We start from the raw sequence: 14,126 nt of genomic DNA, 5'->3' as shown, positions 1-14,126 counted from the left end.
GCTTCTCTTGATGCGGAGCACGGGCTCTAGGCACGTGGGCTTCAGTAGTTGCAGCACACGGGCCCTAGAGCGTGCGGGATTCAGCAGTTGCAGCGTGTAGGCTCAGTAGTTGCGGCACCCACGCTGGCTTCAGTAGTTGTGACTCAGGGGCTCTAGAGTGCAGGCTCAGTAGTTGTGGCGCACGGGCTTAGCTGCTCCACGGCATGTGGGATCTTTCTGGACCAGGGATTGAACCCGTGTCCCATGTGTAGGCAGGTAGGTTCTTAACCACTGTGCCACCAAGGGAGAACCTATCACAACCCCCCTTTTTAAAAAATTTAAATAAATCAATTCTATTATCAATGAACTGATTATTCAGACTTTGAGATTCTTTGCTTTTCTTCTTTTGAGTTCACTACTTATCACCAAAGATGGGTAGAGGAACAAAAATTCAAACTAAACCATTTATTTTGTTTTTTAAATTACAGGAAAAAAATTACTGTTATCTCTGATAAAAGGTTTGATGGGAAAGGAAGTTGTAAACTAATGACTGAGCTGAGGTTTTGGTGTAACTGGTAACATTTAATTATTCATGTTTTCCCCCAATATCATGAATAATAGAAAATTGGACATATTTCAGTAATTAAGCACTTTAGGTTATAAATTCTACTTCTATGCTTTATGTATCTGAATTTCTACTTCTGCATTCTGTAACATGTATTAAAAACTTCATAAATATTCTAGAAAAATCTCAAATTACCCAGAATGCTTACCTACATAAAACAATCTGTAGGCCAAGTTTATTATTAAAGAGATTATTCATCCTTATTTACATCTTAAATAGTAATTACTGAGAATGTAATTTTTCTAATTAGCTACTAGGAATGTATTTTTCCCATTAATTTGATAGCCAAAAGAGGTCTGATTAGCTGGAAAATATTAAAAACTCCCACATGCATTCATTGTGACTGCTAGAAAATACCTTTGAAGGGGAAGGGAAAAAAAAATAAAGAAACATTGTGTTTCCAATTAGTGGCTTGTAGCCAAAAATATGAATCAGAGTTATACAGCAAAAAAAAAAAGGAAAAAAAATGTGGCGTAACTAAACAACTGACAACAATCTACAAAACAATTACAGAAAAAAAAAATCTGTGCTCAAGACTTTTTGATGAGGCACAGAAGCCCAAATCAGCAGTGTCTCACATCTTGAGGGGTTTTTCCCTTAGGAACAAAGAACATACCCTTTGAAATGCAGTTAGCAGTGTCTGGGATTCCAGCTCTTTCAGTAGCAAGGTCATTTTCTGACCTAGCTACCGTACCATAATCAATTCCGTCAAAGCTTAAAAAGAAAAGCATAAAAAATACTGCTTTTTGTTGTTTTCAACAGTGAATTATACATACCCAAATGGCAGGAGAGTCAGCCTCATCATTCTAATAATTCACATTTAAAATATAACATCGAAAAATGTTTATAGTTTAGAAAAGTGAAGCGGGAGGAACCTAATGTTTTACATCTCCATTCAAAACCATCATCTAATTACCACAAATTAGTGAAATTCCACTTTTGCTGGCTGACCCCCATTTATGCTGAGCTGTTTTTTTATTTGCAAAATTAGCATAATAACTGCCCTACCTAGCTCACAAAAATTGTCCTATCTTACAGAATTGCAGGATAAATCAGAAGAGATAATGTAAATAAAAGTACTTTGAAAATGAATGCCCAACATTAATCAAGAGTATGGCATTACCATTCTTTGCATGTTTAACAACATGCAGTACTATATTATTTCTTTCTTATTGGGAATACATTCATTCCTGGAAAAAAGAAAGTTGGTAACAAGGAATTGATATGACTGCACGATAACTGGCAACACTTCCCAAGGCTTCACTGTTAACACTTAATATTTACTGAGTACAGGATGTCCCCAAGTTATAAAGGTCCCATAAATCCAAACCACTGTCCTTGTCTCAGCCCCTTCCATTTCTTCCCTTCACCCTTATAGGAACTGTATAGGGATGGGGGAAGGGAGTGAAGATTTCAGAGAACCAGGAAGTTCAAAAGTAGAAGAAATTGTGAAGAGAAGTGGAACACCATAGAGCATCCTATCGCCACCTAAACCTTTTGTAGCTGCTACACATCAACTGCAGACATCTCCTCTCTACGCTGGGAAGTAAGGCAAAGGTTAAAAGTCAACAACCAGGAGCTATGACCTGGGATAAAAATAGGCATAGTAAAGTTCACTTAAAGGAAAAAAGACTGATCTCAGTCATTAGCCTTAATCTCTCTAAAGCCAATCCAATAAAGATAAAATACCAATTGCAAAATATTGACAAACCCACTCACTTTCACTCACAAAGGTACTAGTTTTATCAAACTACCTATTCATTCCGCTCACCTAACTTCTGCTAATCCAATGACCTACCCCACCTGTGATACTAACCAATCCCACTTACCAATGCATCTGCTATATCCAATTTAACCTCCCACTTACCAATGCATCCGCTATATCCAATTTAACCAATCTTTCCCTTATTCCTTCCCAAAGACCCACCCATTCATTATATGTCATCCATCACTGTTCCTTCTCAGTTGTAAGGAACAGCAAGTCATTATGCTGGGGAATCTCTGTACTAATGTCCTTGAGGTAAGCTAGGAAGGAGAAAGCTGGGGGTGAATGGGGTGGAATTGGGGTTGGGAGGAAACCTTCAAACCACCTGCCATTTGGGTAGATAGGTATATTTTAAAATAATGATTTTTTTAAAAACCACACAAATTGTTAATAGTACTGCTAATAACTAGAAAGATAATTTCCTCAGTCTCCCAATTTAAATAAAGACTTGCAGGAACAAATTTAAAAGAGGACTATGGACATTAAGTTCATCCATGGCTAGTCTTTCCAGTTCAAGAGCAATGCCAGAAAGAACACTCCTACCTCTTCTCTTGAGCCTACTTAGTAACCAGGATGCCTGCTTCTGAGAAAGTGGGTTTGAATACAGCTCTATATTCTATTTATTGGTCCTCTAGAGAGCTTGACCTGTGGTTCATAAGAATGCCCATGGTTCAATGAGTCTGTACTGGAATAGTCTACTACAATTAGTAGTGAGTGGTCAAGTAGGTTTTAAACAGGTATGGGTTGCTCTGTACAGGCTGCCTACTGGAAAACATTGTTAAAGTTTTCTGTCAGTAGTTTCCAAAACTTTTATGCTTCATCCTTGGCCCTTTTTGAAAAAAATTTTATCCTCCCCTCCCCCTTCTTTTTAAAAATTTTAAGGATTAGGATCCTGCGGATAAAGTAAAACCTTTTCTGCTCTTAAGCCTATTTATACAATGAAAATAAAATTCTCCTTGGGGCATCCTCAGAATTTGGTAACCAGAGTTCTGAATAGGATAAACTAATATTAAAATGAAACCATTTGAATATGATTTAAATAAAAATTCAAGCCAGGAAATTTTAATTTAATCATTTCACAAACTTACAAGCTCACTACATAATATTCTAATTCAGAAAGACAAACACTTTTTGAAAAGTACACACAATATCTTAAGAGAATTCTACTTTGATATATATATTTTTTAAATGCTTAACCAAATGTGGTTTCACTTTTTGTCTTTTAAGACTGCTATAAATCAATTTACAAATATGTAAGAACTATCCTTGCCCGAACCATGTGCTCCAGCTCGAGGTTTGGTAAAACAAAACAGACTGAGTTCCTGGCGAAACATGGCATAAAATGCAGACAGCGGTTCCAATATCTTCTTGCCTGCCTTTTAGACAGGGATAGCCAACATAGCCCAACTTGCATCTCTCCAGCCGCCCCCACCAGGAGGCATCAGCAGCACTCCCCAAGAGAACGTCCTGTGGTGACAGAACATTCTAGATCTGTGCTGCCCAAAGCAGTAGCTGTAACAATTACTTACGTTATAGTTGTGTACAGAAACGGATACCAATATTGGCTAAATGACTAAAAGATTAACCACCTCAGTTAAACTGAGATTAATTATGCATATTTAGAAGTTATTACTATACCATACAATATTAACAAGCATGAGCACCAAACATTAACACAAACACTAATACATAAACTACCGGTTTATATATCCTAAATATTTCTTCAACATCCTTATTTTTAGCAAAACAAACATATATATAACTTAAAACTATTTTAGTTGTTTGAATTCTGAAGTTTTTAAGAGATAAAAAAATAGAAGGACACGGGCTTCCCTGGTGGCGCAGTGGTTGAGAGTCCGCCTGCCGATGCAGGGGACACTGGTTCGTGCCCCGGTCTGGGAAGATCCCACATGCCGCAGAGCGGCTGGGCCCGTGAGCCATGGCCACTAAGCCTGCGCGTCTGGAGCCTGTGCTCCGCAACGGGAGAGGCCACAACAGTGAGAGGCCCGCGTATTGCAAACAAAACAAAAAAAACCCAGAAGGACATAATAAAGACCCATACAACTATGCAGTCTTTACCTTTCTTTTCCCGTTTATTCAAAGGCTGCAAAAGAAAGATAACCTCTCCTATTAAATTTCGAAACTGTTTTCTCAAATTAGAATGAAAGGTCCAAACATTCTTTCTACAACCTACGGAAATCATTTTTGTTAGAGGTAGTTATGGTTATTTGGTAGTTGCTGATGAATCAAGGTACTTTTAAGTCACTTCACATTTGCATATATTTCTTAAACGGTCACTCTTGATCTTGAAGTTTATTCTAGCTGATATGACAAATGGATGGCCACTGGATGCCAGTGATGTAATGCATTCAATCTTCAAGACAATGACTAACAATGGAACTGAGAAAATTAGTATGAGAAAAATGTTGCCTAAACATGTTCCTGTTAAATTCTGTATGTTTAAAATGTTTGGAGACAAAAAGGTTTTGTGGACTTAAAACCGACTGACACTAATGGAATGCCAAGCTGTAAACTGCCAGACAGCTGCGGCTGGTAATAAAATGCTAAGACCTGAAGAGCTTTAGCAGAACCTGATTATATGGTAATCCTAATATCTGAGAAGGCAAAAGAGCTAGAAGAATAACTGATAGGTTGGTTGCTATAGTAACCAAGATAAATTTGTATACTGAATGGGGGAAAACATTGGGGTTGCCATCAGGTATGAGGCCCACATTATGTCTTATGTGCTTTTTCCACAATCTTGAATCACGAGATGACGGACTAACACAAAGACTGCTCAGTTTGAAATAAGAGAATAGATAAGGTTCCGCTCTGAAGAGTAAGGAAAGCACCCAATTAAAGGTTTAGCTTGTTAGCAGAATAATATCTGACAGCTAGGGGGGAATAAACCTTGTGAAAGTTTGTAGAAATTAGCTTAGCTCTGGGTAGAAAACAAATGTAGGTTAATTATCAATTCAGGTTAAATACCTACAATTTTTATTATTTTAAATTTTGTTTGAGGTAATTCTTATAGGCTATTAATCTCTTACAGAAAGGGTTGTTTAATTCACTGTGTAGGCATGTACCTAAAACAATGCTAAATAGTATGATTTGTCTGGTCTCAGTTACCCATGCCCCAGAAGCAGCCTTAGAACCTGGTCTCTCTATCTCGGCTGCTGGGGCTACCTTCACCACCTACTCCATCTCCATCACCTCCTCCACCACCACCACCACCACCACTCCTTTCCTCCATACCCCAGGAAGTAATTACCAGAACTGCAGGCAGAGTGTGAGGAGGAAACAAACAGCCTCTTCAAGGTGCTTGCCCGGCAAATTCACCTGACTTTGTCAAAATCAAAACAATGAACCAAAGAGAACACATGGATTGTCATGTAATGTAAAGGTTACACAAGTCTCAAATATCAACAATTAGAAGTTATTTTTTGTTCTGTAGGATCACCACTGAATGGTCAACATCCTAAATCTAGGTTTTTAATATTTTTAAAGATCAAATTTTATCTACCCTATTTTACGAAGTAGGTTATCATAAGAACAGAATAAAGTTTTCAGTTTACAGGAGTTTGTACAGATTCAAATTGAGCCCCCAAATTGCAGTACTGGTTCGGACTGTCCCGCCTCAATGGGTCACCAAACTGACAGTTTGAGGCCACTAAATTTAGAGCCTGAATTTACTAATTAATATGCAGAAGGTTTCCCCCCCACTTCTATATGATGCTACATGGGTGTGATAAAACAGCATATGTAAATATATTTCTATCATCCACAAAGCCAATAGCAATCAAATATAATCCATGATTAAATACAATTTATGCTTAAACGCCAACCCATGAACAGTCATTTTTAAGGACTCTTTCCTTAAGTAACCCATAGCACACAAATACCTTTTTTTTTTTTTTTTTTTTTTTTTTTGCGGTACGCGGGCCTCTCACTGTTGTGGCCTCTCCCGTTACGGAGCACAGGCTCCGGACGCACAGGCTCAGCGGCCATGGCTCACGGGCCCAGCCGCTCGGCGGCATGTGGGATCTTCCCGGACCTGGGCACGAACCCGTGTCCCCTGCATCAGCAGGCAGACTCTCAACCACTGCGCCACCAGGGAAGCCCCAAATACCTTTTTAATTGAAACTTGTATCGCTTTTCAATTCAGAGAGAAATGTTTCTGATGCCTAAGTGAGAAGCTGAGTTTTCAACAAAGGCAGCTATGCAAGTTTTTATTTTTCAGACCAAACAATTCTTTGGGGCAGGTGGATCTCAGTTCTCATAACTTAAAAATCAAGATTTTGTCACTACTCCAATCTAAAATAATATACTGTGACTCCAGGGAGATCAGCTCGGTGCTTTGTGACCACCTAGAGGGGTGGGATAGGGAGGGAGACGCAAGAGGGAAGAGATATGGGGATATATGTATATGTATAACTGATTCACTTTGTTAAAAGCAGAAACTAACACACCATTGTAAAGCAATTATACTCCAATAAAGATGTTAAAATAAATAAATAAAATAATACACTGTGACTGACAGTAACAAAACAAAACAAATAACCATCCCTGTTCTTAGATTAGCTATTCTGTCACCGTTTTTCATCCTGACTTGGAGAAAATTAGTGGACAAAAGTTAGGATCCTAGAACAGTCCATGTCCTCTGACAGAAAGGCATGAAAGAAACAGAATCATGGTAGATAGCAGTTGACCATCTTAGGAGTCCCGCTAACAGGGTAAGTGCCAGAAACCTACAGCAGGGATACCTGGCAACACTTCCCCTCCTTCTGCAGACAAGGCATCACGGTATAAATGAAGAATCAAGAGACCTGGGTTCTAGTTCTGAGCTTGCCACTAATCAGCGATGTGTCACTTCACCTGTCTGAGCCTAGGTTTCTCTTTCAGTTAAATGGAAGGGCTGGGCTAAATGATCTCCTGTCCCTTCCTACTCTAAAAATGTTACCATTCTAGCCTTCCTTCCAAGGCCTTTTTAATTGAAACTTGTATCAATTTTCAATTCAGAGAGAAATGTTTCTGAGGCCTAAGTGAGAAGCTGAGTTTTCAACAAAGGCAGTATGCAACTTTTTACTTTTCAGACCAAACAATTCTTTGGAGCAGTTTGATCTCAGTTCTCATAACTTAAAAATCAAGATTTTGTCATTACTCCAATCTAAAATAATATACTGTGACTCCATGGAGATCAGCTCAGTGCTTTGTGACCACCTAGAGGAGTGGGATAGGGAGGGTGGGAGGGAGGGAGACGCAACAGGGAAGAGATATGGGGATATATGTATATGTATAGCTGATTACAAGTATAGCCAAAATACAAATATTTTGGTTGCCAACACAAAAATAAAGAATGCTCAAAATGTCACATTTAATTTTATAACATGTTTCAGTGCCAGCCTTTAGTAGGTGTATGTATAATCCACACAAATTAGCAGGAACATTCATTTCATATATAATTTACCCAGTAAATATTTAATTTCAAATCTATGGGTCTCGAATCATGTACCCAATACCATCCAGTCTGTTAAACTCTCCTCGAATTAAAGATGAGGAAATGAAATGACTCATAGTCCAGGGCTTTTTTCTACTATACCAAACTTCCTCCTCCCTTTCCTGCTTTATCAAAAGACAGCATGATAGCAGAAAAGAACTCTAGACTGTGAAACTCATCTGGATTCTAGTCCTAACTTTGCCATTAGTTTGCTGTGGCACCTTGGACAAGTCACTTTACTTTTTCCAGGCTTTGGCTTTCACAACATTTTACATGAAGAGTTTAACTAGATGTCCCTTCCAGCTGTAACATGCTATGATCTTATAACATTCCTATCTGACAAAACAAGATACACATTCTTGAAAGAGAAAGTGGGAATTTCTAGCCAAGAGAACTGAAAAGTTTGTGCTGCTAGTTCTAAATATATGCATCAGTTCAATTTAGCAAGTTGGTCCTAAAACATTTTACTCCAGCATCTCTTGGAGGAGGTTACCCTGTATAAACACACACACACACACACACACACACACACACACACACCCCCCACACACACACCCAGGATGGGGCAGCTATGATGTACTAGAAAAAATACTGGAGTAGGAGTCCGAAGAACTGGTTTCAAATCCCAGCTTTCACTTATAAGCTGTGTCTCCTAGGCCAATTCATTAACCTCTCTGAGCCTAAGGTTTCTCATTAAAACGGAGATAAGAATAAGGAAACCTGACTTAAAATACCAATCAAAATAAAGCATTATAACTGATGTACACTGCAAAGCTGTACAAGTGGAGATGATCTGCCACTGTGTCATAGTAGGGTGCATTCGAATCAAGCCTTTCTATAAACAGCTGGGCTTATTTTTAACTTATTAAATTTGCTTTCAAAGAGTAGAATAACAAAGTTGAAGACACCACTGGAGGGAGAAAAGAAGAAATAAATCAATTTTAGGAAATGAATTGTTTACCTGGATTCTGCTGATTAACAAAACACGAGATTACTCTCAACAGTCTACTCAGTTTACTACAATTTGGTGAAATGGTCTGTGTACTCTAGAACGCGCAATGCAAGGAACATTTCTTAAAGTGCCCAAACTCAGTCTGTTAACCTCTTAGAGTTTGTATGGTATGCTACTCCAAGTGTATCTCAAGGGAGAGAGGATACTTCTAATGACCAGATATCTAGTGATACCATGTGTTTCCACAAATCAAGATTTCTCACTGCATTTCTAGGTTGTTAGTTACCCAGCCAAGTCTCCTCACAGTACCTTATGCAAAATGACAAAAACTGTCACAAAGGACAGAGGAAATGCTAATGATGCCAACCTTGTGCAGTCCTCCCAGTACAGCTAGTTCTTTTCAGATGCAATTCTCCAGATGAGTCTAATTCTCTTCCAAATCCCCTCACTAACGCAGAATGGAGCTGAAAAATTCAGACTAACAGTTTTATCCACAGAGCTCAACACTCTCAATATATAGGCAGGTTAGAGTTAAAATCAGAAGGCTGGGTCCCAAGAGATGTTTTTACTTTTCACCTAGCATATCAAAGGATCAAAGTGCTTGAGAAACTATATTATCCCACGAGGGAATAAGTGACTCTATCAATTCTATCAAAATGACTCATTCGGTTTGGATACGTTAAATAACTCCAAGTTCTGCATACTTCCTCCCAAAGTAAGCACTGTGTGAAGTTAAATTTGCTAATTCCAAGAAAAGAAGGAGAAGGGAATGAACATTGCAGTTCTTTCTCTGTGCCAGGTCCTGGACTACTAGGCAGTTTACACAGGTCCTGATGTAGCTGTCCTTCAAACTTAAATTTGTTATATTCATTGAAAAGGAACAATATTCACATAGCTCTAAATTGATTAAATCATATATGTCGACGGTTATTTCCCTTCCCCCTCCACGCACGCGCACGCGTGCGCGCGCACACACACACACAACAACAACAACAACAACAACAACAACTAAAGGATTAGGTCTCTTATTTAACCTGAATTGACAGTTCATAACTTTAAAGGGAATACCACAAAGACAAAATTTAATTTCAGGGGGCTCCAATGTACTTGGTAATCCAAGTGAATTTTCTATCCTCTAACATCTAGCTATGAACTTGTTTCATATATTGAACTTGAAGGAGATTCAATGCCATCTCAAGATTGGCCATTGCAGCCCCCAAATCCCATAACAGTGATTTGAAGGTTGGTGGAAACACACTCATCAGCGATCTACCAACGTAGAAAGTTCTCTCTGATTTTGTTGCTGTAACTTTTGAGGTATATATTATATATAATACATATTAGGTTTTAGAACGACTTCTAGAATGTACAGATAACATTATCTGCATTAAGATATTTCTTCCACGGGTAAGCTTGCAAATTGAAGGCAGCTGACTCCTGGAACCATATTAGTGACTTACATTAACAGACAAATTTTACCGATTTTCAAGTTCTTATAGCATGAAAATGTATTTCACTGCCTCTAGTTCCACACAAGCCCAGTAGAAGAGTTCGGTGAAATCGCTTTAAACATATTCCAACTTTGAAAAGCGGAGGAGTGGGTAAGTAGAAGTCCCAGGCAAGCGAAGCATTCCAACTACTCTATTTCCTACTCAGAATCTCCCATATTAATCACCACTAAAACATCTTGCAGAATTAGATAAAGAGCACAAAGCTGTGGCTCTCCTTCTAACCACAGATTACTCAGCACTTGTTTGTATCTCTGTAGTCGGTTGTGCACATTTATGTCCGGCTACTCTTTTAAGACCGCATTCTCCCTAATGGCAAAGGACCTTGTCTTCGATTTCCTTTGCCTCACGGCAAGGTGCTATTTTAATAAAACACCGTGGATCTAGAGTACATCACCTAGAGGACTTTCCTAAGTAAACACCCAATCTTCCCCCCCACTCCGCGCTCCGCTCCTTTTCTTTCTGTGCAACGAAGAGAAGGCAAAATAGGGAGAGGTACAGCCACCTCTGAAACGAATAGGTAAGTTAGCGGCAAAAGAAAAAAAAAACTGGGCACTGTAATTTCTCCTGTTGCTGCTCCTTTAAACTATGGCCCCCAAGGCTAAAACGGATGTTTCCAAAGTATGCTCTGAAGCCCACAAATACAAATCTCCGGCTCTCAGGTTCGTAAACTGTCCCACCTCTTAGAAAGCTGGACAAGACAAGAAAGGAACACCTGGGGCCGTTCACCAGGGAAAAGAGGAGGGTTTGCCCGAAGTGGCCAATCGCCCTCCCCCGACTCTCTCTTAAGTGCCCGAGGGAGGCGGAGAGGAGCAGCGGTGGCGGACACAGCCGGCCCTGGGAGGGGTGTAGGGGGGAAGGCACGGGGGAAGGCACAGGGGAAGCCGGGGGACGGGGACGCCCGGCTTGTGGGCCATGGCTCCGGTTACTTACCCTACAGGGTAGCCGCCCCCTAGGTGCACATCTTCAGGGGCATCAAAGAATTCCTCTGTGTCGCTTTCCGACGCCATTTATAAGACACACCCGCGGGTGAGGGAGCCGGCGCCGCCTGGAGGGAGGGTGACTCTCGTCTCCTCCTCGTCGTCCTCCACCCCGGCGAGGCCGTGGGGAGGTGGGTCCCGGGGAAGGATGAGGAGGGAGCAGACGATCTGCAGTAAGGAGCCGGACAGTGGCAGGGGGCCGCCGGCAGCTGCCGGACTGAGGGAATGACCAGCAGTGCGGCCGCCTGAGGAGGCGCCGGTGGGTTCAGGGACTGTTGCTGCCGCCGCTCCCGGCGATAGGTGTACGAGGAGAGCGAGAGAAGAGGCGGTGGCTCTCCTCAGTGGGGGAGGGGGGGGCACGCCGACGACAGCAGCTCCAATTTCTCCCGCAGCTGCAATTACAGCAGCTGGGAAAGCTAGTTGCCCGCAAAATACGGACGCTCACCAACCCTCGCGAGATTTCAGGAGAGGCCAGTAAGGCGTGGGCGGGGCGAAGAGGAGGCGGGGGCGGTTCCTGGGAAGCAGCTCTCAGATTTCTTGTACTCGAAGAGCCTATCAAAACGGCGCAAGCGCGATGAGGGCGTTCGGTGAGGGCCGGAAGTAGCGGGGAAGGGTGGTGATGAGCGTCCTGAGGGGAGGAGTCTAGAACCCGCGCAGGAGCGGCGAGGTTCCCCGGCCTTGTGAGAGCGCGCCCGACGTAGGTGGGGTCCAGCAGAGTGTTCTACCCACTAACTCTGCAGTTCCAAAGAGGCATTTTTAGAGGGGTGATTTGGGGTCTGCTTTTTTTCTTACAAGGAAATGCTGTCGGGAAAAGTTAGCATTGTGGTTTGAATCTACTTCGTTTTAATTTTTCCAAGCGCGGAATATCCCACCCTAGGGAGTAGGCAGGTCCACCTCCTCTAGCGTTACGGGTATAACCCGTCTTATTTACTACAAGCTCTCTAATTGAGATCCCTAGATACGATCCTGCCGGCCAGAGGGTGGGGTCCAAGAGAGATACGTGGGGAGCGTGATAGTTGCATGGAGTAATGATGGATTTGTTACTGGAGCTGAGCCACTGTTGGGCCTCCGGTTACTTTCTCCCTACAAATACGCATTTTTGCCCACACTTAATGCAAGAGAAATTCTTACATACTGCCCAAGATGTGCGTCAGCCAAATGGTAAATATATATTGAGCAGATTCCGTTGCAAGGCTAAGAGCTGGTAACTTAATTCTAATCCTCGACTGCCCAATGTCCAGTGATGAAAATAGAAAGGTGCTTTTTAAAAGACCAAGATGGTCTTTCTTAACGCATCATGGACCATCAAAGTGATAATACTGACTTTCTATGGGATTGGGAGGCACATTTACTTTTCCCACTGCCATGACAGAAAGGAAGGCGGTCTGATCCGTTTGCAGCCTCAATTGTTGCTCAAGATGGTCGCAGAAAAGACAAGTGGGACCAATGGCATGGCCTCAGGCTGGAATGGGGCTCTAGATTACTACGGAAAGCAACCAGGAAAAGATCTGGAGTTGTGTAAAACCAAATGCCATAGATTGTGTATTCTTTAACACCCTAGAAGTTCAGGGAAAACGCTGCATAATGAAATAGGGTAATATATTTTGCAGTAAACCATATGATTATTCATGCGTGGTAAATAAATACCAGTAAATAGCCTCCTTCAGTTCAGATCAGCTACTACTGTCAAGTAAGTTTAGATTAGAGTAATTTAACTGTCAATAAGTTACTAAAAGTACAAAACAAAAATGTTTGGTTTCCAGAGCTTTTGAGATTTAAGAATTGCACATAAGGGATTTGTGGATCCTTGTGAGGACATGACTTTTGGCACTGTCCAATAATTATTAGCTTTTTTTGTTGTTTAAAAATATTTATTTAGGGCTTCCCTGCTGGTGCAGTGGTTAAGAACCTGCCTGCCAACGCAGGGGACACGGGTTTGAGCCCTGGTCCGGGAAGATCCCACATGCCGCGGAGCAACTAAGCCCGTTCGCCACAACTACTGAGCCTGCGCTCTAGAGCTTGCAAGCCACAACTACTGAAGCCTGTGCTCTGCAACAAGAGAAGCCACTGCAATGAGAAGCCCGCACACCGCAACCAAGAGTAGCCCCCGCTCGCCGCAACTAGAGAAAACCTGGGCGTAGCAACGAAGGCACAACACAGCCAAACATAAAAATAAATAAATTTATTTTAAAAAATTTATTTAGCTGCATTGGGTCTTAGTTGCGGCACGTGGGATCTTTTAGTTGTGGCATGTGAACTCTTCGTTGCGGCATGCGGGATCTAGTTCCCTGACCAGGGATCGAACCCTGGCCCTCTACATTGGGAGCACAGAGTCTTGGCCACTGGACCACCAGGGAAGTCCCTAGCTTTTATGTGTTTTAAACATGTTAATTTCCTAGGTATAAAAATATATCTCAAAGTACTAACTTTTTATTTTGTTGCTCACTAGGAGAGATATGCTATTTTCCTTATGGATTATGGAAAGATACAAGTAAATAAACTACCTGAATTTATTCTCTTCCTAGCTTTCTGATAGTGAATTTACATTTGCCTTAAAAATTAAAGTTTGGGGCTTCCCTGGTGGTGCAGTGGTTGAGAGTCCGCCTGCCGATGCAGGGGACACGGGTTCGTGCCCCGGTCCGGGAAGATCCCACATGCCGCCGAGCGGCTGGGCCCGTGAGCCATGGCCACTGAGCCTGCGCGTCCGGAGCCTGTGCTCCATAACGGGAGAGGCCACAACAGTGAGAGGCCCGCGTACCGCAAAAAAAAAAAAAAAAAAAAAAAAATTAAAGTTTGGTGTCATGTATTATTCTAGGTGCT

The 14,126-nt window shown here is 41.6% G+C and overlaps 1 protein-coding gene across 2 annotated transcripts in view; it reads right to left on the bottom strand.

Annotated features, from left to right (window-relative positions):
• The window catches only part of WDR44 (WD repeat domain 44), an 81,109-nt gene extending 69,390 nt beyond the window's left edge, over positions 1–11,719 (bottom strand). Inside the window, exon 1 of one of the 2 annotated variants that reach the window (XM_027089623.1) lies at positions 11,260–11,719. In XM_027089623.1, coding sequence (XP_026945424.1) covers positions 11,260–11,336 — 77 coding nt within the window. In that variant the 5' untranslated portion in view covers positions 11,337–11,719. The remainder of the gene's footprint in view (positions 1–11,259) is intronic. The other variant, XM_027089621.1, reaches the window with a different exon arrangement.
• Positions 11,720–14,126: the final 2,407 nt, after the last annotated feature.

This window comes from Aethalodelphis obliquidens, unplaced genomic scaffold, assembly GCF_003676395.1.
Source record: "Aethalodelphis obliquidens isolate GAN/ISIS:26980383/991018 unplaced genomic scaffold, ASM367639v1 scaffold66, whole genome shotgun sequence".
NCBI classification, from domain to species: Eukaryota; Metazoa; Chordata; class Mammalia; order Artiodactyla; family Delphinidae; genus Aethalodelphis; species Aethalodelphis obliquidens.
The sequence above is the reverse complement of the archived record's forward strand: the minus strand, read 5'-3'. Positions and strand labels throughout refer to the sequence as shown.